At 46.9% G+C, this 20,998-nt stretch overlaps 1 protein-coding gene across 1 annotated transcript; it reads right to left on the reverse strand.

Annotated features, from left to right (window-relative positions):
* Window positions 1–470: 470 nt before the first annotated feature.
* ACTR5 (actin related protein 5) lies at window positions 471–19,780 on the reverse strand. The gene is made up of 9 exons (XM_068524028.1): window positions 19,367–19,780; window positions 17,943–18,172; window positions 15,866–16,035; window positions 12,216–12,433; window positions 11,356–11,538; window positions 5,621–5,737; window positions 4,753–4,892; window positions 3,522–3,654; window positions 471–1,106 (listed from the first exon to the last, which is right to left on the reverse strand). Exons 1-9 carry the CDS (start codon window positions 19,763–19,765, stop codon window positions 849–851), a joined length of 1,848 nt encoding a protein of 615 aa, XP_068380129.1. The 5' UTR covers window positions 19,766–19,780; the 3' UTR covers window positions 471–848.
* Window positions 19,781–20,998: the final 1,218 nt, after the last annotated feature.

A 20,998-nucleotide genomic window follows, 5' to 3' on the forward strand; every position in this document is an offset into this window, starting at 1 on the left:
AGGCTGCAAAGGTCCAGGGGATGTGAGGCTGTGGCGAAACTGAAAAGGCTCCACGGCTCAGCTTTTCCAGTCTGTTTCTTTCTTCGGAAAGACCTGAAAAGTTAAGCAGCCAACACACTCACAGGAAGAGAAGTTTTAAAAACTGTAGGAAGGCCTCACGTCGTGGAAAAGTTTCCAGCAAAGAAAGTACGAACAAGAGTCGGGCCACCAGCCCCACACCTGCCCATTCAGAAGTGGGCACCGGGCAGGCCCTGACGGAGTGACTTCGTACTATCTGGTTCCCCTCTTTGGGGCCCCTTTTCCTTATTTCTAAGCAGAAATAGAAGAAGGAGGGAAATATTTCTAGCCCCTGAGAGTTCGTGGTTGATTGTTCTTAGGATATAAATGTTACCTTTTTACCTGTATGTGAAAGAACTCCACCTGCTGGGCATTCTCACAATTTTGGAATAAATTTAGAAGACTGTCTACACTGACAATATAAAATTTAAAGGATTTTTTAAAAAAAAACAAGAAAGGCTTTAAAATGTGGTAAGAAGGAAGCCTGTGCAGACTGCACACCTCCGTCCCCCACCCTGTCTTCATTCACCACTGCGGGAAGTGAAGGCCACGGCTCATCCATGGCTCAGCAAAGACAGCAGGCCACCTAAAGTCCCTTCACGGCCAACGCCCCCAAAAGAACACAGTTGCAGAGGGTAGCGCTAAACCCAGTGGCGCTAAACTGTTCTCCCCAGGAGAAATCCATCTTGCAGCCAAATGTTCCCAGCAGACTCGGGCTGGACACAGCTGGCAGAGTCACCGTCCTGTCACACTGGCCGCCGTGGCCCAAGGTCCCTGGAGGGGCCCCTGTGCTACGCCTGCTCGCCGGGCCCGCCTCCGCTGGCCGCCGAGCCTTTGCCGGATGCCTGGGCTTCCGTGGCGCGCGAAGCCTGCTTGGGCAGGCGGATGGGGACGTATACGTTGGAAGCACAGTGCTCCTTGAGGTAGCCTCCTCCTTTCTCTTCATATTCCTTCCTGGTGATCCAGACGTCCTCGTTGTCCAGGTGATCCAAGGCCCAGTCGCGAGCACCGTACCAGGCGTCCAGCACAGGGTTCGAGGCCAGCTGAACCTGAAACATGAGCAGAGCAGTCACTGGACGGGCGTCTCCCATCAGGGTCCGAGGACTGAATGTTCAGCAAGGCCAGCTACAGCCCCTACATTTTGTCCCCAGAAATACACACGCAGGAGGGCCCCCTTTAATTCCAAGACGGGGCAGGACTACCTCTGCACCCCTCAAACAGAGCTGAGTGAAATGCTCCAGACTCTTCAAGAAATCACGCAAACACGCAGAGCCCACCAGACACGACCTCACCGGATACGTGGTTATCAGCGACTTTACCAACACCAGACCTGCCACTCTGGGTGGGAGAGGCACCAGCTGCCCCGCCTCCTGCCCCATGCTGTAGACCACAAGCCGTCAGGTGGAGAGACCTGGAGGGAAGGCTTTCCTGGACTTGATCCCCTCTCTGCCAGCAGAGGGAAGCAGAGGCCGATGCGAGGTGGCTCTGGCCACGGGGGCAAAGGAGCCTCAGGGGAAATGAGAGCAGAGAGGCTGACCTGGGCTCCCCATGATGCTGCCAGCGCTCGGTTTCCACTGCTTATTAGGGGAGCGAGGCCGGGGTCAGCAGCCCTGTGACTGCCCCTCAACTAGGCGGAGCTGAGCACCGGGCGGACCGCTCTCCAACTCAGATTGGGCCTCCTCTTCTCTGCAGTCGCCTGTCTGACCTCCCACCTCCCTCTTCCCTGCCCCACCCATAGAAGTCCCAGGATGGAATGGTGGTTTGGGAACTTTCTGGAGTAAAGGGCAGGTGGAATCAGCACAGCTGGAGGAGGATGAGGCGAGACTTGCGAGAAGGGATCATCAGCAAAATCAGGGTCACAAAAGCCCCGACCGCTCTGGCTTAGAAAGTGTGGGTGACGTGACGAGTGTAAGGCGCTCACTCTACTCCCTGCACGGGGGAAGGGCTCACTGCGATAAATCACGAGGAGGACTACATGTTGAATCCTGTGAGTCCTTCTAGCGAATCGTGGAACCTGGAGTGTTCTTAGGGACCCTCAGCACAACAGCTGACGTCTGTTTATCATGAGCAGGCTCTGTGCTGAGCACCTGGCAGGCGAGGCGCGCTGCATGCTGGTAACAGGCACCAGGACGACCCCCTTCATACTGCGGAGAAAACTGAGGCCTGGCAAAATTCAGCGACGGCGGTGCCGGAGTCAGGACCGAAGCCCAGAGACCACCCCCTGAACACACAACACATCGTGCGGCACAGGGGGCCACAGCCGAGCCCCCAGCAGGACACAGAAGCTCTGCACCACGCGTGCCGTGCACACGGCCCTCCCCCGCTCCCCTGCACAGTCACGAGCTCCAGCCACACTCAGCTGCTCACCAACAAGCTTCCGGCCCGCGAGCCTTTGCTCCTGCTGGTCCCCGTCCGGAATGTTCTCTCCACCCCGCTCCCCTCCACGCTCCGCTCTCTACCTGGCAAACACCTCCTCACGCTCAGAAGACTCACCTCCAAGAAGCCTGCTCTAGGCGCCTACGTCTGTATGCCCCTCACGCTGTGGGCTATCCTGGCCTATTCATCTGACTGCTGCCCCCTCAGGCAGCAAGGTCCTTGGGGCCGGGGCATCTGGTGTCTAGGACGTCTCAGCATCCCAAGGTGCCTGGTCCACAACAGGAGCTCAGACTTGGTGATCGGGAATTTGGTAGATAAATTGTGGGACATCCACACCATACAGTCATTTTTTAAAGTATTTTAGAAGAATAATGACACGGGAAAACATTCACGACAGGTTAAGAAATTCAGGTTACAAAGCAGTATACACTCAAGTGTGCAGAAAATATGTGAAAGAAAAATCTCCCCAGCCAGTCTCCTAGAGAATGCCTTATTCTCAGTGCACACTCTTGTACTCTCTGAATTTTTACTATATGCAGGCTTTCGTCAATTAAAACAAAGAAGTACGTAAAATACGATTTCCATTCCGCTTTAAAAATTAAACATAGGGCTTCCCTGGTGGCTCAGTGGTTAAGAATCTGCCTGCCAATGCAGGGGACAGTTTTGATCCCTGGTCCGGGAAGATCCCACATGCCGCAGAGCAACTAAGCCCATCGCCACAACTACTGAAGCCCGTGCGCCTAGAGCCTGTGCTCCACAACAAGAGAAGCCACGGCAATGAGAAGCCTGCACACTGCAACGAAGAGCAGCCCCCACTCACCACAACTAGAGAAAGCCCGCAAGCAGCAACGAAGACCCAACGCAGCCAAAATTAAATAAATAAATACATAAATAAAAGTAAAAAAAAAAAAGAAAATTAAACATAGATTGAAGACCAGAAGGAAAGCCACAAACGTGTTAATAGTGGCTATCTCTGGATGATGGAATTATCAAGTAATTTTTCTCATTTACACTTTACTACTTTTGTAACCAGAAAACAAACAATTAAGGCTATTTTCAAAACAGCTGGTTACACGGACAATTGGTACCTGAAAGGAAGACTGAAAGGGTCTCATCTCCAACAGCTCCTTCTCGATTCTGACCTTCATCCCAGGATACATCATGTTCCCGCCAGTGAGGAAAACGTTCTGAACCAGCAACTCCTGAACATCCTTTGGGTACCTGGGGACAATACGATTCCTCTGCTCTAGTCCCTCCAACTTGAATATTGGAAGAGAATATGGATGTGGAAATGCAAGCTCTCAGTACAAAACAGAAAAGGTCTACGCAAAAAGTTAAAAAAAAAAAAAAAAAAGCCTTCCATTTTTCATTTGTGTCTTTACAGAATGCCAAATAGCTAGGCAAAACCTTAATTTGAATGGTCAATCCATTTCCTTAGCATGATTAAAATATTATGCCTTTCCAATACATGTTTTTGTAAAAAATTGACTTTATTGAGGATTACTTTAAATACATTTGGATGAAGTCTGACAAATTTATATACCCATCAACAGCAGTAACCATTACACAGTAACCATCACCACAACCAAGATACAGAACATTTCTATCACCCCCAGAAGTTCTGCCTCTCCTTTTGAGGACCCATCTCTCCATTTGTGCTTTTTTTTTTTTTTTACTACTAGTTTTATCTTATTTGTGTTTGCTCACTTTCCCACCCACTGCTAGACAAAACTCAAAGCCACTCTAAGTAGCTGCAATGGCTTTTCTTCCTTGCTAGGTGTAAGTTTCCACCCTGTTTTAACCAACAGCAACCACAGTACCACAAAATTGTGTTCCCTACTTGTCCAACTTGTATTAGGAAAACTCACACTGCAGGAAAATACCTGTATAAATGGGTGCGGGGGAGGCATGTTCTTGTAGAAATGCAAACTCTTAAATAAATAAAATGCAAGGTGGGGAAAAAAACTAAGTTCTGCACGTTTTTAGGGTGATTTACAATCACTAGTCTGCAATAATGTGAAGATTTATAGGAAAGCCAATGCACATATACCATGTTGCCCAAATTTTTCAAAGAAACTCTTAAAGCTCCTCAAATCAAGCATTTACACGTTGAGGATTTACACGTTGAGTATTTACATGTTCAGAAATGAATTAGAGAGCCCTAACTCTGTGCCATGCTTGGTGAGAGAGAAAGAATACCATCTGAGTGCAGCAAGTCAATGAAAAGGAGATGCCCGGCCATCAAATCCACTGTTCAATTCAAAATTCAAGGAAATGGTTCAGGAAAATAGAAGTAAAAGAAAGAAGTTTCAGTCTCACCTGTCCAGAATGTACTGGAGGGTCTCAGCTATGCCGGCCTGCTCCTCCCCGATGAGAGACGGCTGGAAGATAATTTCTGGAGCTCGAATTCTTTCTGTCCCAACAAACAGCTGATGATATGCTGCCAAGTTAAACACGGGCTTTAAAAACCCAAGGTTTAGAAGATATTTTTAGGCCATGAGAACAAACATCCCAGTTGCCAGTTTCTTCTAACTGCATTTCTTATTCCAACATAGCTTCTGTCCTTTGTGCCAGAATAACCTCTCCCCAACTCTCTTGATTTGATAATTCAATTTTCTACCTTCTTCAACCTTTGGATTATAAACCGCTACACATCTGCTTCATGAAATGGTCCCTGAGATGCAGGGAAAGAGACCTGGTGAAGAGCAGCTGAGAAAGGCTGGTACTGGAAGACCAAGTGCCTGGCTCAGTCCCCAGTGCCCGCAGAGCCAGGAAGGGCTTCTCCCAGGTGTGTCTCAGCCTCACGCCAGTCCACCTGGCTGCCATCGTAATGACAGAAACACAGACCCAAATGAGGATGAAGCATTATGACACTGGCTTAAATGTAAATAAAATCATTAAAAGCTGGTCTTCGGGTCTAAAGTCCCCAGTTAGTTGCCCAAATGCTTCCACCCAGGAGACTGTTTCTCACAGATGCACGGAGCTTAGTGCTGGAACCCCAAACAATCACCACGGGGGGGGGAAAAAAAACCCTGACTTTGGAAGTTTTCGGTACTAGTACTCTCCCTTCTAGAAAATACAACTGGTATTTTAGGGAAAAGTATTCCTAAAGAAGCAGACTAAACCTGACTGGTCATTTATGTTAAGCTTCAAAGCATAAGCAAGGTGGAGGCTACGGGAGGCCAACCTGGACCGTGGTCACCGGCTTCTCCACTTCGGGCGTTTCCTCCGAAAACAAGGGCTCGAAATCGTTGATGTTTTCCACGTCTTCCAGAGACGGTTCGAGCTGCCCCAGGTCAGGGGTCTGAGAAGAGAAGAAACACAAGTGGACAGAACCTGTAATTCAGCAAGCCTTAGTTCTATGAGTTCACTGTCACCAAAAAGAACTGGGATCTTGCCTAATGTCCTAAAAGTACATCCACACGTAAAAACTATGAAAAAGTTTCTAAACTGTTAAAAAAAAGGAACACACATGAACACAAGATTAAAAGACTAAAAAGCCAGGGATGAGCTTCGCTCTTATCTCTTACCCTTCCCACTGAGACAAGCCTCATCAACTCCCACCTTCTCTGAAGGGTTCTGAGGGGCAGCTCCAGCCTGGCGCCCCAGGGAGGACTGGCTGCCTGCACCTGTCACACCGCCACGCACAGAGCTCTGGGGGAGAGGGTGTGAGAGCTGGTGTCCTACAAAGCAGCTTAGACTACGGGCAAAATCAAGTCAATCTCTTAATAATTAATAAACATATGTGCCAACACTAACAGGCTTAGCAATCAGTCCCCTTGAGGGCAGGTCCACTGGGCTGGAGATGTGACTGAAGGCTCCAAGGCGGCCGAATGCCTCCCATCCATGGAGGCCTGGCAGAACAGGCTTTCCTCTTCCATGACAATGACCCTGGGCGGGGCCTAGACATGCCGGCAAGGTTCCGAATTGAGAGTTTAGGACACCTTTAATTTTGACCTGAACAAATGAAGTTGGGAGGGTGGGGGGATAGTTCTGGAGAAAGGCAGATGAGTTGTACCTTCTGGACTCAAAGGGGAGAAGTTTCAGGAAGGAACTCTGTTGCATTCCCTGGAAGGAGGCTCTAACAGTGACAGCTATTGTAGAAAGGACTATCTGATGAGACGGCGTCCTGGGAAGGTTCGAGCAGATTCAACACCAACCGCCAAGGTTGCCTGAGAGGAGAGTCCTCCTCACTCTCAGAATCTATGACGTACGTAAATTACCGACATAATTCAGAGTACTTAACTACACTTCTCTAGAACCTATTCATATCAGCTGCAAAGGTAAAATGCAAAGTCACTCTTAAATAAGGCAATGTCCCTTGACATACGCTCTCTGGCTCCTCCCTCTCGGGAGCTCCCTCCTGGAAGTCAGTGGCTGCGCTGAGAAGCCCCAAGCGCATGGGGAGGCCGCAGGTGGGTGCTCAGGTCTGTGGAGTCCAGCCTCTGAGTCATCCCAGCCCAGATGCCAGGGAAGTGAAAAAACCCTCCAGAGAGTTCAGTTCCCAACTGCCCAAGTCCTCCCAGCTGAGGTCCCAGAGACCCCCGCTCCACTCTGTCTGAACTCCTGACCCGTCACATTCATGAGCGCAATAACACGGTTGCTGCCTCACGCTGCCGAGTGTGGAGTGTTTTTTATGAAGCAGCAGATACGTCAAACAGGCTTCTGGTGAGGCAGGACTAGAGCGAGCCCCAGACAGCTACCAGGCCATCCCTTTGTCCCCGGTCAGCAGGTGTCTTAAACCTCTCCTTACACTCTTCCCTTCGGCTCCATCCAACCCCTCAGCAGTGGCCTTCCCCAGGCATTCTTCTTTTCCCACTCCCTGTGTGATTCTAGGTCCTTCCACAGCTGGGTCCTGGACAGTCCTGCCTGGTGTCCCACAGAGACTCCAGAGATGGGGGGCTCAGAACCCAGCTCATCGTCTCCCTAAGCTCGGTCCCCAGCGCCACCTCCCCCTGCTGCCTTTCAACCCAGCCTCAGTGACCGGAGACAATCTAGACCCGGACTGCTCGGGTCTCTCAGCTGCGCTGCTCCTAGCTGTGCAACCTTGGGCACGTTTCTTTCCTCGCCTCAATGTCAGTTTCCTTATTCATAAAATGGGAATGAAGACAGTACTCACGGAATTGTGAATATTAATCAAGATGATACTTGCACAAGTGCCCAGCACAGGGTCTGGCACATGTTCTGTTATCATCAGCAATTGACACTCCTGAACGACACCAGGATCTTTGGCTCCTACCTTGGAAGTGTGTCCTCCTCCACCTTCCACCCCAACAGCCACTGACAAACTTCAGGCCACTGACAAGGATCAGCTCTCTTCTGGATGACTACACACATTTTAATCCTGTCTTCCCACCTCCAGCCTTGCCTCTCCCTAAGGCCATCATCCTAACTGCCACCAGTTATTTTCCTAAAATAAAATCTCATCAGATTATTGCCTTGCTCAGCACACTCTGAAGGCTCTGCCTGAAGGACACTATCCGGGCCGATGGATAAAGACCTTAATAGGTGGCCATGGCCTCCCTTCCAGCTTCATCTCCCACGCTCTCTGTCCCCGATGTGCCCTGCTCCCCGCATGTGTGCTTCTTTCCATCTAAAATGTCCTTCCTTCCTAATTTGTTATCTGCTGAAATCAAATAATCTTTCAGGGCCCAGCTCAAACACCCCAATCCTTTCTCAAAACTCCTTCTGTATTCCCACACGCATCTACCACCACACTTGATAAGTTTTATTACAGCCTGAGTATGGTTCTATAGCCCTATTTTTTGAGGTACCAAGGAGGACAGGGATTGCATCTTAGTCACCTCTATACCCCTAGTCTCTGGCAACCCTCAAATTTCTCTAGAATAAAGAGGATTGCAGAATGTCTGGGCTTCAAAAGGCTTCTTCAGCTGTGACAAAACTATTACTATCCACCTTCATATCTAGCTATATTCAAAAGCATCTCACCTTAAAAATAAGATAACTTTTAGCTTCACTAAAAATGATAAAAAGATATTTTCCTTATCCCAATTCATATGATTCACAGAGAGGAACAAAGCTGGTAATTTCAATGCCGACAATACGCATCTAAGACAGAACATATTTCTCTACCATGGCTGCTTTCTCTCCCCCTAGGGTTTGCCAGGGTCTCCACGTGTACTGGGTGGCATGCGGGAACGTAAATATTCTGTTCTTTTGGAACTGAACAGAGCCAACAGTTTGCCAAAGTCCCTCAGGGAAGATGCAGCATGGTTCCCTGGAACAGCCTGGAGCAGCATAAAAACAAGCAAAGGGCAACTCTGATCTCGGCTCGTCAGGCCAGAGCACTTTCTGTATTTGGCCCATTGTCTTTTCCAACAAACAAGGGTGCTCGCAAGCTGTGCTCCCGCCTCCCATCCCCTTACGCTGCGCTCATAGCGATGCAAAATCAGCATCTTTTACTTTAAATACTTCATTAGGAGGTATTTTAAAGTATATTAAAAGTACTTAAAATTTTAAAAACGTTTAAAATATTTTAAAAGTATATTAAAAGTATTGGAAAGGAAGCCTACTCCTTTACAACATCCTCGTCGAATACCTGCAGAATACTGAGGGCTGGCATGGATTGGTCTGCAGGAAAAAATGGATTTTATTTTTATTTATTTATTTATTTGGCCGCACTGCGCATCATGTGGGATCTTAGTTCCCTGACCAGGGATCGAACCAACACCCCTTGCACTGGAAGTGCGGCGTCTTAACCACTGGACTGCCAGGGAAGTCCCCAAAAAATGGATTTTAGAAAACACTGGAAGTTAAAAAATTTAGCTGTATTAATCCAGTGCAGCCAGTACTGCTTAGATTGCATTTCAGTATGAACTGTGGTCCACATAAATCTGTTCTCTCCATTCTAAAAGAATTATATTGTTGGAAAATATAACAAATACTTTTTGAAAGGTAGAACTGGCTGGCCAGTGTCGTGGCCAAGTTTATTCCATGAATGTTACTGTAATCGATCTAATCTCTAACAATCACCCTGACCATTAAAGCTTTGGGGACAAATCGATTCATCAAATTTGTTGTACGTAAGGAAACCTTTTAAAGTACATTTCAAAATCACCCCAAGCCCAGAAAATTTGAGTATGTACCCTTAGAGCACAGAACAAAGTAGGGACTTAATAAGTATCTGCTGAATGAATAAACAGAGTGACTGAATCAGGGCATGTAACAAATGCAGAAAAATGAAAAAAGAAAAGGAAAAACTGGTTCCCCGACTGCTTGGGAATCACATCTTCACAGTTGCTTGGCTTTTTCTTTTTAAATCTGAAATCCCCCACGTGCATGTGGCTTAGTGGTCCATCTCTGATATAAAGATGCTGACGTCCTGTGGACATGTTGATAAGCATGATAAAACTGACTACAGATGAATAAACAACAAAGGCAACGTGGATCTGGATCCTAGGAAACAACAGCTCAAATCTGAAACACAGACCTGAAAAGGAGCAAACTAGACAAGGCACATTAGTCCTCTGGAAGCTGATCTGGGACGCTGTGCGAGAATAAGATGGCGGTCAAGGCACTTCTACCCTGGATCTCAGTGATCCAGGACGCTGTGCCGAGGCAGCCTGACTCAGGATCCGCTTCATCAGTCACGCATGCTCACGGCCAGTCACTATCCTCACGTGGTCTACAGCCTGTCGGAGAGGTGGGGAAGGTGAGGCTGAGAGCAGGAACCGAGAGCCAGCCTCCAGCTGAGACAGTCACTGCAAAGCAGGCAGCCTGCTGAGCCAAGGATGGCCCTGAGGTCCCTGGTAAGCACCACACTACACCCAGCAGCAAACTGGAGTCTTCCACAAGACTGTTTCTTTCTAAAAGTATAGGTAAAGTTGATTTAAAAACAAAAATCAAGTTGGACTGGCTAATCTTGCCCCACAAGTGTCATAAGGCAATGAACAAGTTCCTTTGTTTTAGCACTCTAGAGATGACAGATTCAGCAACAATGTGTCCACTTATTAACACTTTCGTCCAGTTCTAGAGACAGGAGCACCAACCAGTGACTTGGGGCTGAGGTGTGACCTGCAGGCAGCCCCTTCACCATGCGGGGCCCAGTGCTACGGTATGAATTACCCAGGATCCTATCTCAGCCCCGCCACCTGCCCCTTTGGCCACAGCAACACTAACAGCACACTGGAAGGGAAACGAAAAGGAGAGAGAAGATCAAAGAGTCAGTGTTTAGTAACTAACAAAAGGCTGATCTTAAATCAACCTACAAATATCTTAGTGAGCATGTCTATTAGCGGCTGTAAAAAATTCCTAAACTATACATGAAGCATGATCCCCTGTCCTTAGGGAGCACGGAGATGAAAAGGAGGTGCATGGAAGAGCAACCATGATATATTTAATAGAAGATCAGAAGAAAGTTAAGGGGGCATATGACTAACTGCCCAGGAACCATCAGAGGGGCAGGTTCAGGTTCAAGATGGGCCACACGATAGGCGTGTGTATGTTTTTCCTACTCTACTCACACACATCCCCTTCCCAGGGACCAGAGCTCTACCGGCTGAAACCCCTTGGGTCAGAACTTCAGTTGGTACAAGGTCAGTGCCATCCCTGCCCTCACCCGTGTCCCCGTGGATATCACACACCACTCTGCTCTCCTTCCCCCGAGTCTGGTCACAACCCCCTTGATGTCAGCCTTCTCCGGACACTCCTCCCGCCCTCCGAAAGGGCTGTTCTCTCTACACCAGCGGTCCCCAACCTTTCTGGCACCAGGGACCGGTTTCATGGAAGACAATTTTTCCACGGACGGTGGGGGGATGGTTCCAGTGGTAAGGCGAGCTACGGGGAGCGGCAGATGAAGCTTCACCCTCTCGCCCACTGCTCACCTCCTGCTCTGCGGCCCGGGGGCTGGGGACCCCTGCTCTACAGCACCCTGCGGGACCTCCCTCCCGAGGCCCTCAGTACCTCTGGCTTGCTGTCCACCACGTCCACCTCGAGGCTGGCTTCTGCTTGAAGGATCTTCTGCTTCGCCTGCTCCACTGCGGCACTGAGCTTCTGTATGTAGGACTGCAGCTCTTCCGGGGAGTCCATGTTCAGCTCTATCAGGGCCTTGTGAAACTGATCCATCTGGCCGTCCTCTAGGAGCTCCTGCAAGCAGAGCAGTCACAATCCATCCTCAAAGATGTGCATCGGGGCAATTGCGCACGGGAAGGAGAGATGGAACTTAGAAACTGGACAGAGAATGATGGCGGGAGAGGGCTCCCCGAGCTCCCTGAGCCTGCCCCCCCCGAAAGACCCCCCACCCCCGCCACCAAAGCTTCGCAACGAAGCCCTCCTCCCCAGCCATCTCTGGGCTCCCATGCATCAACATCTCAGCACCACCGGAGCAGGCAAAACTCATCTATGGGGACAGACGTCAGAAATGTTAGCTTCTGGGTGAGAAGAGATGGGAAAGTTACTAAGAGGAGGCTGAGGGAGGCTTCTGGGCTGCTGGTAATGCTCTGTTTCTTGGCCTGGATACATCATGTGTTTCAGTGGTGCAAATTCATTGAGCTGGACACTTAGGATTTGTGCGCTTTGCATCACGTGTGCTACAACATTTAAACCAGAAGTTAAAAATCAAACAAAGGGGACCACAAGGATAAAATAAATCAACAAGGCCAGGTCCACAGCTCTCAGGTCCTGCTGCTACACCGTCCTCTACACGCACGATCTCTACATGGATGACCCCCCCACCAGACCCCTTCTTGACCCCAGGTCAAAAAGATGCATGACGCATTTTATGGAGCGAGGCTGAGGTCCCGCCCTGGGGGGTCCACTGTCACCTGCACGTAGAGCAGCCGGTCCAGCCGCTCCTGATCCAGCTGCAGCTTCTCCTCCCGCCGCCGCGCGTTGAGCTCCTGCAGCCGCCGCAGTTGCTGCTGCCGCCTCTCCTGCTTCTCCTCGGAGGTCAGGGTGCTGCCCAGGAGCTTGCTGGAAAATGGGAGCTGCATCTTGTGGACATTGTTCTCATAGTAATCGGGGCACCGCCATTTCTGCAATTCTTCAACAGAATGATTTTGGAAGTTAGGAAATGGGAACACTATTAGCACTGAGATTAGAAAGTCGGCGCCAGGGTTCCAGGTGCGGGTAAGATGGAGGAAGCACACTCCCTCCCACCTCTGAAGCCACCCAATCGGCGAAACGCAGCTATAAGACCTGGACACGATGCCAACACACCTGCTCTGAGCGAATTGCTAAATAAAGTTCTTCAGACGGAAAGGATACCATCTAGAGCACCAGGAATGAAGGGAAAGCAACAGAAATGATGAAAATCTGATTAAACATAGTAATTAACCTCCTCTTGAGCTCCTTAAAATACATTGACAATTGGAAGTAAAAACCATGACGACGTCTGATGGGTTTCCAGTGTATGTAGATGCGACACAGAAGACAAGTCCGACATAAAGGAGGAAGGATAAAGGGGCTTCTGGGGACTTCCCTGGTGGCACAGTGGTTAAGAATCCGCCTGCCAACGCAGGGGACATGGGTTCGAGCCCTGGTCCGGGAAGATCCCACATGCTGCAGAGCAACTGAGCCCGTGCGCCACAACTACTGAGCCTGTGATCTGGAGCCCGCGAGCCACAACTACTGAGCCCGTGCACCACAACTACTGAAGCCCACGCGCCTAGAGCCTGTGCTCCATGACAGGAGAAGCCATCGCAATGAGAAGCCCGCGCACCGCAATGAAGAGTAGCCCCCGCTTGCCTCAACTAGAGAAAGCCTGCAAGCAGCAACGAAGACCCAACACAGCCAAAAATAAATTAAAAAAAAAAAAAAAAAAAAAAAAAGGGGGCCTCTGGCGTGCTGACATCTCTACGTTCCACTTGAACTGATAAAACAGAGATTCTGAGAAGACTGTGAAAAGCCTATTTACTGTCATCTCTAGAGCAACAGCTAAAAAAACCTACACGAGAAATATACAGTGAAAAACACAATAGACAAATTAAAATGGAATACCAAAAAAAAATTTTCAAGCGTTCAAATAACCCAAAGAAGGCAAGAGAGAGCAATAAGAACAACAAAGAGAAGGAATAACAGAAAACAAATAATCAAATGGTGGACCTAAACCCAAACATAAGAAGAATTAAATTAATTGGAAATGGTCTTAACATATCGATTAAAAGATAGAGACTGACAGAAGGGATCTTTTTTTTAAAAAAAGGACCCAACTATTAAGACACTTACTTTGAATATAATGATACAGGTAGATTAAAAGGCCGGAAAGACACACCAATCAAAAGAAAGTTGGAGTGGCTATGTTAATGTCCAAGCAGACTTCAAAGCAAAGAAAATTGCAAGGGATAAAAAGGACACTATAGAATGGTCAAAGAGCAATTGCCAAGAAGACGTAAGAATCCTCAATGTTTACCTAACAAAAGAGCTTCAGACACCTGTAAGCAAAAACTGACAGAACTGAGAGGAGAAATAGGAAAATTCACAATTGTCCCTGGAGATTTCAACACCCTTAATAATCAATATGGCTTGATGGAAAATGAAGAGGGGTATAGAAGAACTGAACAACACCATCAACCAATAGAACCTAAATGGCATCACAGAATACTCCACCCAACAACAGCAGGATACACATTCTTTGCAAGTGTATATGGAATATTCGCCAAAGCAGATCGTGCCTGGGTCCTAAAACAAATCTTCACAAGTTTAACTGACACCAGACAACATAAGTTCTTTGACCATAATGAAATTAAACTAGAAATCAACCACAGAAAGATAACAAGGAAGTCTCCAAACACTTGGATATAAAACAATATATTTCCAAATAATCAATGGTTCCAAATAAAAAAGGCTTGAGCGAAATTGGAAAATATGTGAAGTCAGTAAAAAAGAAAACATAACATACCAAAATCTGTGACATGTAGATAAAGCACTGCTGAGAGGGAAATTCAAGCTTTAAATGCCTATATTAAAAAGAAGTTATCATAATAATCTAAGCTTCTACCTTAAGAAACTAGAAAAAAAGAGCAAAATAAACCTCAAGCAAAAAAGAAGACACCAATGCAATCACCTAAATAGTCCTACTTCTATTAAAGAAACTGAATTCATTCAGAAAAAGAAATCCCCAGGCTCAAATGGTTCTACTGGAGAATTCTATCAAACATTTAAAGAAAAAAATAATATCAATTATTTACACAGTCTTTTCCAGAAAGTAGACGAGAACACTTTCTAGCTCATTTAATAAGACCAGCATTGCCATGATACCAAAACAAGACAAAGACAGTACAAGAAAAGTATAGATTAATATTCCCCATGAATATACACAAAAACCTCATAAAGTTTACCAAATTGAATCCAGCAATATATTAAAAAATAATATGAATAAGTGGGGTTTATCCCCCCAAATCAAGGCTAGTTCAATATTTGAAAAGCAATCATGATACTCTCCTATATGAACAGTCCAAAGCACAAACACCACAGGATCATATCAGATGCAGAAAAAGCATTTCACAAAATTCAAAATCCATTCATGATTAAAATGATCAGCAAAACTAGGCACAGAAAGGAACTTCCTCAATTTGATAAAGGATATCTGTAAAAAAACTAGAGGTTAAAAAAAAAAAAAAATAGAGGTAACATCATATAATTAATAGGGAAAGACTAAAGGCTTTCCCCACCACAAGATCAGCAATTAGGAACAAGGCAAAAATGTCCACTCTTACCACTCCTAAAGAAACAAAGGCAAACAGATTGGAAAGGAAGAAATTAAAATGTCCCTATTCCCAGATGACACGTGTACCTAGAAATTCCCAAGGAATCTCCAAAAACTAGAACTAGTAAATTTCACAAGGTCACAGGATACAAGGTAAACACATAAAAATTAATTGCATTTCTATACAATAGCAATGAGCAACTGAAAACTGAAATGAAAAAAAACAAGGAAAGAAATAATTAGGCATAAATCTAATAAAACATGTACAGGTCTATACACTGAAAATCATAAAATGCTGATGAAAGAAATCAATAAAGACCTAGATAAATGGAAAGACATACTATGTTCATGGATTAGAAGCCTCAACATAGTAAAAAAAAATGTCAATTCTTCCCAATCTGGATTTAACATTATATCTGAAACTACATTTAGAATGTTGCTGTTTTATATACAAACTGATCTACAGATTTAATGTTCTTTCAATCACAATCCCAACAGAACTTTTTTGTAGATATGGACAAACTGATCCTAATATTTATATGGAAAGGCAAAGGAACCAGAGTAGCCAAAACGATGTTGAAAAAGAACCTACATATGCAAGTTACCAATTAATTGAAAAAGTCTGTTAGGAAATACCAAAAAGGGAAGGGAATGCTAAAAAGTACTAAGAGTAAAAAAGTGAGCGAAAGAGTCACCCTGGGAACAATTTAAGGAACACCCCAAAGGTAGACAACATTCGAAAGCTGCAAGCAAACCTCCTCTTTGTACCTTCCACATAATCCTCAGCGATGTAGCTGTGCTCGTGCAGGATCTCCTCCATGCGGCTGAGAGTGATGGCTGCCAGGTGCCCAGGATACTTCAGCTGCAGGAGACGCTGGAGGTAGCCAGCTGCTTGGCTTCCTCCCAGGTTGATGCGTTTGCAGTTTTTAGCATCCAACCTACAACCGAGGGATGGAAACAGCACTGAAATTTCTGGCAATGTGGAGGAGAGAATATGGAGCACGTGCACTAGGGGAGAGGATAGTTTGATGTAGACTAATAAGGAAGCAACTGACCAGCTGGGGGAAATAAAACCTAACAGTTGGAAGGAACTTTAAAGTTGCCTTAGTGCAACCTCTTACCCAATGCAGGCCTTCCTAGACCACATCCAAACAGACACATGAACATCTAACTTCTGGCAAGCATCTCGGAAGGACTCATCTGCTCTGGGAAGGGCCTAGAAATATGCATTTTCCCCCAGGAATATGCATTTTGACAAGCTTCCCAAATCCCTCTAGTGTAGGCCAGAGTTTGAGTACCCCTCCCCTGGACACTCCACTTCTACTTATGCAAACACATTAAGTAATCACATACACATTGGCTTATTGTAATCTCCTAAGAGAACCAGGTCCCTCTGACATGAAGTGAAGGGGAGGAGAACCAGAGTACCTTTATTTTCTCAATGTGAGAAAGTTAGAGGAGCAGAGCACTAGGAACTTGCTGTGTACTAAAATGTCACTGCTGTATCACACCTCACCAGCAGATGCCAGCATAGAACATGATATGCCCCAATCTGATCATTTCTTAGCCTTTGGGTAAAATCACTTTCTCTCAATATAACATAACACAGAATAACAATATAATTTTTAATTTCTGCATATTCTGGTTACATAAGATAGAAAACTCTATAGCAGGAGTGTTTGGTAATGTGTAAGAATTACTTTTTTCTTCGTAAATTTTTGTAAGAACTTCAAGAGAAATTCCCACTATAGGGCTCAATAATTTCAACAGCATTTATTTTCACTTAAATATTCAGACTGTTTTACAAAGTGCCATCACCTACATTATCTCATTTTGTTCCCAAGGTAACCCTGAGAAACCAGTTTTTCCCAAGTTTATATGTTAGGAAACTAAGTAAAGAAGTTAAGTACTTCATCCTCAGCAGAGCTGCAAACCCAGGCTTTCAATTCCGAAGCCAGGCCTTCTCTCACTACTTACACACCCTCTCTATCTCTATGCAAAGAGAAACCTTCTCAGGAGAGCATGATGCTGGCCTAGTCTCTCTCTTTTTTTTTAATTTTTAATTTTTTATTGAAGTATAGTTAATTCACAGTGTTTCAGGTGTACAGCAAAGTGATTCAGTTATATATACCTTCTTTTTCAGTTTCTTTTCCATTATAGATTATTACAAGATATTGAATTCTGTGTGTATATAGTAAATCCTTGTTGTTTCTCTGTTTTATATATAGTAGTGTGCATCTGTTAATCCCAAATTCTCAATTTATCCCTCCCTCCCCGGCCTAGTCTCTTTATCAGACAACGAAAACCCAGCTATAAAACAAGATTTTAAACACGACAGAAACTACCCTCACTTTTTATAGAACTTGAAAACATCTACTAAGTACCTATTATGTACCAGGTACAGTAGTTAAAAAGAAAGGTCTAAATAATTGTCATTAAATAGCTTTAAATAAAAAAATAAAAAATCTCTTATTAAAAAGTGACTCCAGAACACAACAGTCTAAATTAAATCTATTTAAATAATTTACTCAGAACATTTTTATTGAGCACCTACTACCTACAGGTACGGTGTTAGCCATCTCACCATTAAGTCAGAACCATAAAGTTCTAGAATTATGGATTTGGACTTCAGGGACCATCTACCCCAACTCGATCCAGGAGGTCACAAAGGATGGACGATGAAGTGACATCTATACTCACACAGTGAGGGAGGTCAGAACTAAGCCCAGAGGCCAATTCATGGTCCTGTCCTTGCTCTTTCCACTCCACCTTTAAATCAGGTGCCCAATAAACGTTTTCTGAATGCTTCTCAAAACAGCACCCAAATGCCATAAGTGCAACTCACCTCCCTTCTAAGATGGGTAAAATATGTGTACACTGGTATCCAGATGAAATGATGAGCCCGCTGGAAATCAAGTTCTTTGGATTATTGTGGTAGAAACTGAAGAGGCTGTCTACTCCATAGGCAACCGTAGGAATCCCATAGCACTCAAAGAGAAGCTCGGACATCATCTGTCGTGAATACAATGGGTTGCACACGGCTTCTGTCAAAACTATGGGATGATCGACACAGCCCTACTTGGAAAGAAAAGAGTAAATTGGTAGGTGCTAAGAGAATACTCCTTTTAAAGCCTAAAAAGAAACAGAAATCCTTATTGCAAGGGCTCAACTAGCTTTTGGTCTCCAATCAAAAAACTGAATCAGAAGCAACTGTAAAACACCCATCTTTCCTGGAAGTTGCTTTGGAAAATATGAAAGTAGGGTCAACTTAAGTCAAGCCCCATCCAAACTGTCAGCCAATCATCTGGCTCCATCTTCAAAATATCTCCAGAATCCAACTGCTTCTTATCACATCCTCAACTCCTCCCTCATCTAAGTCACCATCATCCCTCACCTCCTAACTGCAACAGCCTTCTAACTGGTCTCCCTGTTTCTACCCTATGACCCCGGCCAGTCCATTCTCCATACAGCAGCTATGGTGATCCTTTTGGAACATAAGCCACGTCCCTCTTTTGTTCAACACCCTGCAACGGCTCCCCATTGCACTCAGCGTAGAAGCCTATAAGGTGTGTGACTTGTCCCCTCATTACCTCTCCGACTTCCTCTTCCACTGACTACCCTCCCCCTCACTCTGGCTGCCCTCAGTTAGGATTAGGGTACACTCCTGCCTCAGGGCCTTTTTACTGGCTGTGCCCTCTCTCCGGAATACTATTCCCTCAGATAGTCACAAGGATCGCTCCCTCAATCATCTCCTTTAGTTCTTGCTCAAACAACACCTTGTTCCCGAGTCCTCCCCCAACCATCTTATTGAAAACGTGCAACCCTCTCCTGTCCTTCTATCATGCGACAGAACATATTACTTAATTCTATCGTTTATTGTTTGTCTTTTCATACTAGAGTGACTTTCCACACCCGCTCCATAAGCACAGGAGATTTCGTGTCACGTTCACGGACGTATTTCAAACACCTAGAAAAGTGCCTGACACAGAGTAGATGCTCAATACATATCTGATAATAAATTAATGTATTAACCAACGAACCCGAATATGTGCTCCAAGAGAAAAGGGCGTTGTTTTTGCTCACTGCCATACCCCAAGCGCCTAGCACAGGACTTACACACGTTAGGCGCCTAATATTTGATCAACTGACTAAATCAATGACTAAATGACAATCAGAACTATTGGAATGACTATTATCCCTCGGAGAGCGGAGTGAGCGGGGACACGACCTCACCCCTCCCCTCAAGCCTAACCCCACCCCACCCTTCACCTGTGAGGAGACACCCAGATGCTGGAAGCTGTAGTCAAGCAGCAGCTCCTGCAGCTCCAGGTTCACCGGCACGTTGCGGTCGAAGGGCGATCGCAGCATCCAGCGCAGCGGCTCCAGGCTGCCCAGCGCGTTGCCTACCTGCGGACCCGCCCCGCCCCGAGCCCCGCCCCGCCCGCGGGCGCACACGGCGCGGAACTGCAGCCGGGGCTCGGGGCCCGGGTCCGGCCCGGGGCAAGCCCAGCCTGCGCGGGCCTGGAACGACCCGTTGTCCAGCACCAGAGGCACCGGCAGTGGCCCGTGCGCCACCGGACCGGCCTCCAACACCGGATCCGGCGCGGCGCGGGCATCGCGGAATGGGAACACGTTCGTAGGCGGCCCTGCCGCACTGGCCGCCGCCATCTTGGAGCGCGCGCGCTGGCCCCGCCCCTCGCCGCAGCGTCCGCCCAAACGCCGCGAAGCCCCGCCCCCGACGCAGCGCCCGCCCAGATCGCGCGAGACTCCGCCCCCGCACATCAGAGGGGGTTCTCCAAGCCTCCTCTGCTCTCTAAGCCCGGCCGGCCTTTCCACGTAACTCGCCACTGGTGGCCCAGGCCGCCTTCGGGATCGCTAGGCCCCGCCCTCCCTGGCTGTGGCTTAACCTCGCCCCCACCATCCAACCTGACCACGCCCTTTCGCTGTAGCCGGGACTCTGGGCCAGGAAGCCCCGCCCCGAGTGCGTAACGCCAAGGGCCCAGCCCCTTCCTGGCCTCCTGAACTGAGCTCCGCGGGGCTCCCTTTTCCGCTTAGCCACGCCCTATTGGCCGGGTATCATCTTCAACCGCCGTTGGCTCCGCCCCCACATAATTACGTCGCCCTTAGCCTTGCTGTCAAGGAACCAAACTCGGGGGTACCGACCGCTCAATTTCTTGACCAAGGAGCTCGCTACTCAGGCGTGTTCACTTTGTGAAAATTCATCAAACCGTCCTCTTTACGATTTGTGCACTTTTCTGCACGTGTGTTATATTTTATAATACAATATAAAGTTTTAAAATAGATTTATTTACTAAGACCTACAGACTGTACCCTCTCACAGACCTCAAACGCTGAGAAAAGGACTAACTGTTACCTACTACGTGCATATTCTCTTTCTTCCTTTTTGTGATATAATTCCCCTGCACGGTCATCTAGTTTGTTGTGATCATGTGACTCAGTTCTGGCCAATGAGGGTGGGAGTGGAGGTAATGTGACCGAGACCCGCCCTCTCCCCCCCCCACCCCCACCCGCCTTAGTTTTAGCTGTAAAAGGACTGGGCACGCTCTCCCCTGCCCTAGTTCCCTCTTTCCACCAGCCAAGGGGGTTGCAAGAATTAGAGCAGCTGCCTTGACTCTACCCTCCCAGCTCTGCAACACTTTGAGAGCTAAAAGCAGGTTAATTATAAAAGGTGGTTGTAAATAAACATCCTTAGCAAGAGATGAGACCCCAAAACGTTCTCAAGAAACTCTAGGAGCACTTCTAGGCCAAATAGGGAGCCAGTTAGTGGCAAAACCAGATTAAAGATGTTGCCTTTCAACACAAGCCATTTTCGCAGACATCTGAAGGAATCCATCATTAAACTGAGAAAGTGGGGAGGAGCAGAACACAGTAAAAATAAGT

Source organism: Eschrichtius robustus, chromosome 16, assembly GCF_028021215.1.
Source record: "Eschrichtius robustus isolate mEscRob2 chromosome 16, mEscRob2.pri, whole genome shotgun sequence".
NCBI lineage: Eukaryota > Metazoa > Chordata > Mammalia > Artiodactyla > Eschrichtiidae > Eschrichtius > Eschrichtius robustus.

Coding starts and splice junctions, on each gene's coding strand:
- ACTR5 (XM_068524028.1), bottom strand. CDS start 19,765: ATGGCGGCGGCCAGTGCGGCAGGGCCGCCTACGAACGTGTTCCCATTC. Junction 18,173..19,366: donor ATCTGGGTGTCTCCTCACAG/GTGAAGGGTGGG, acceptor CTTTCCAAGTAG/GGCTGTGTCGATCATCCCAT. Junction 5,738..11,355: donor TGGTGGACAGCAAGCCAGAG/GTACTGAGGGCC, acceptor TTCTCTTCTCAG/ACCCCTGACCTGGGGCAGCT.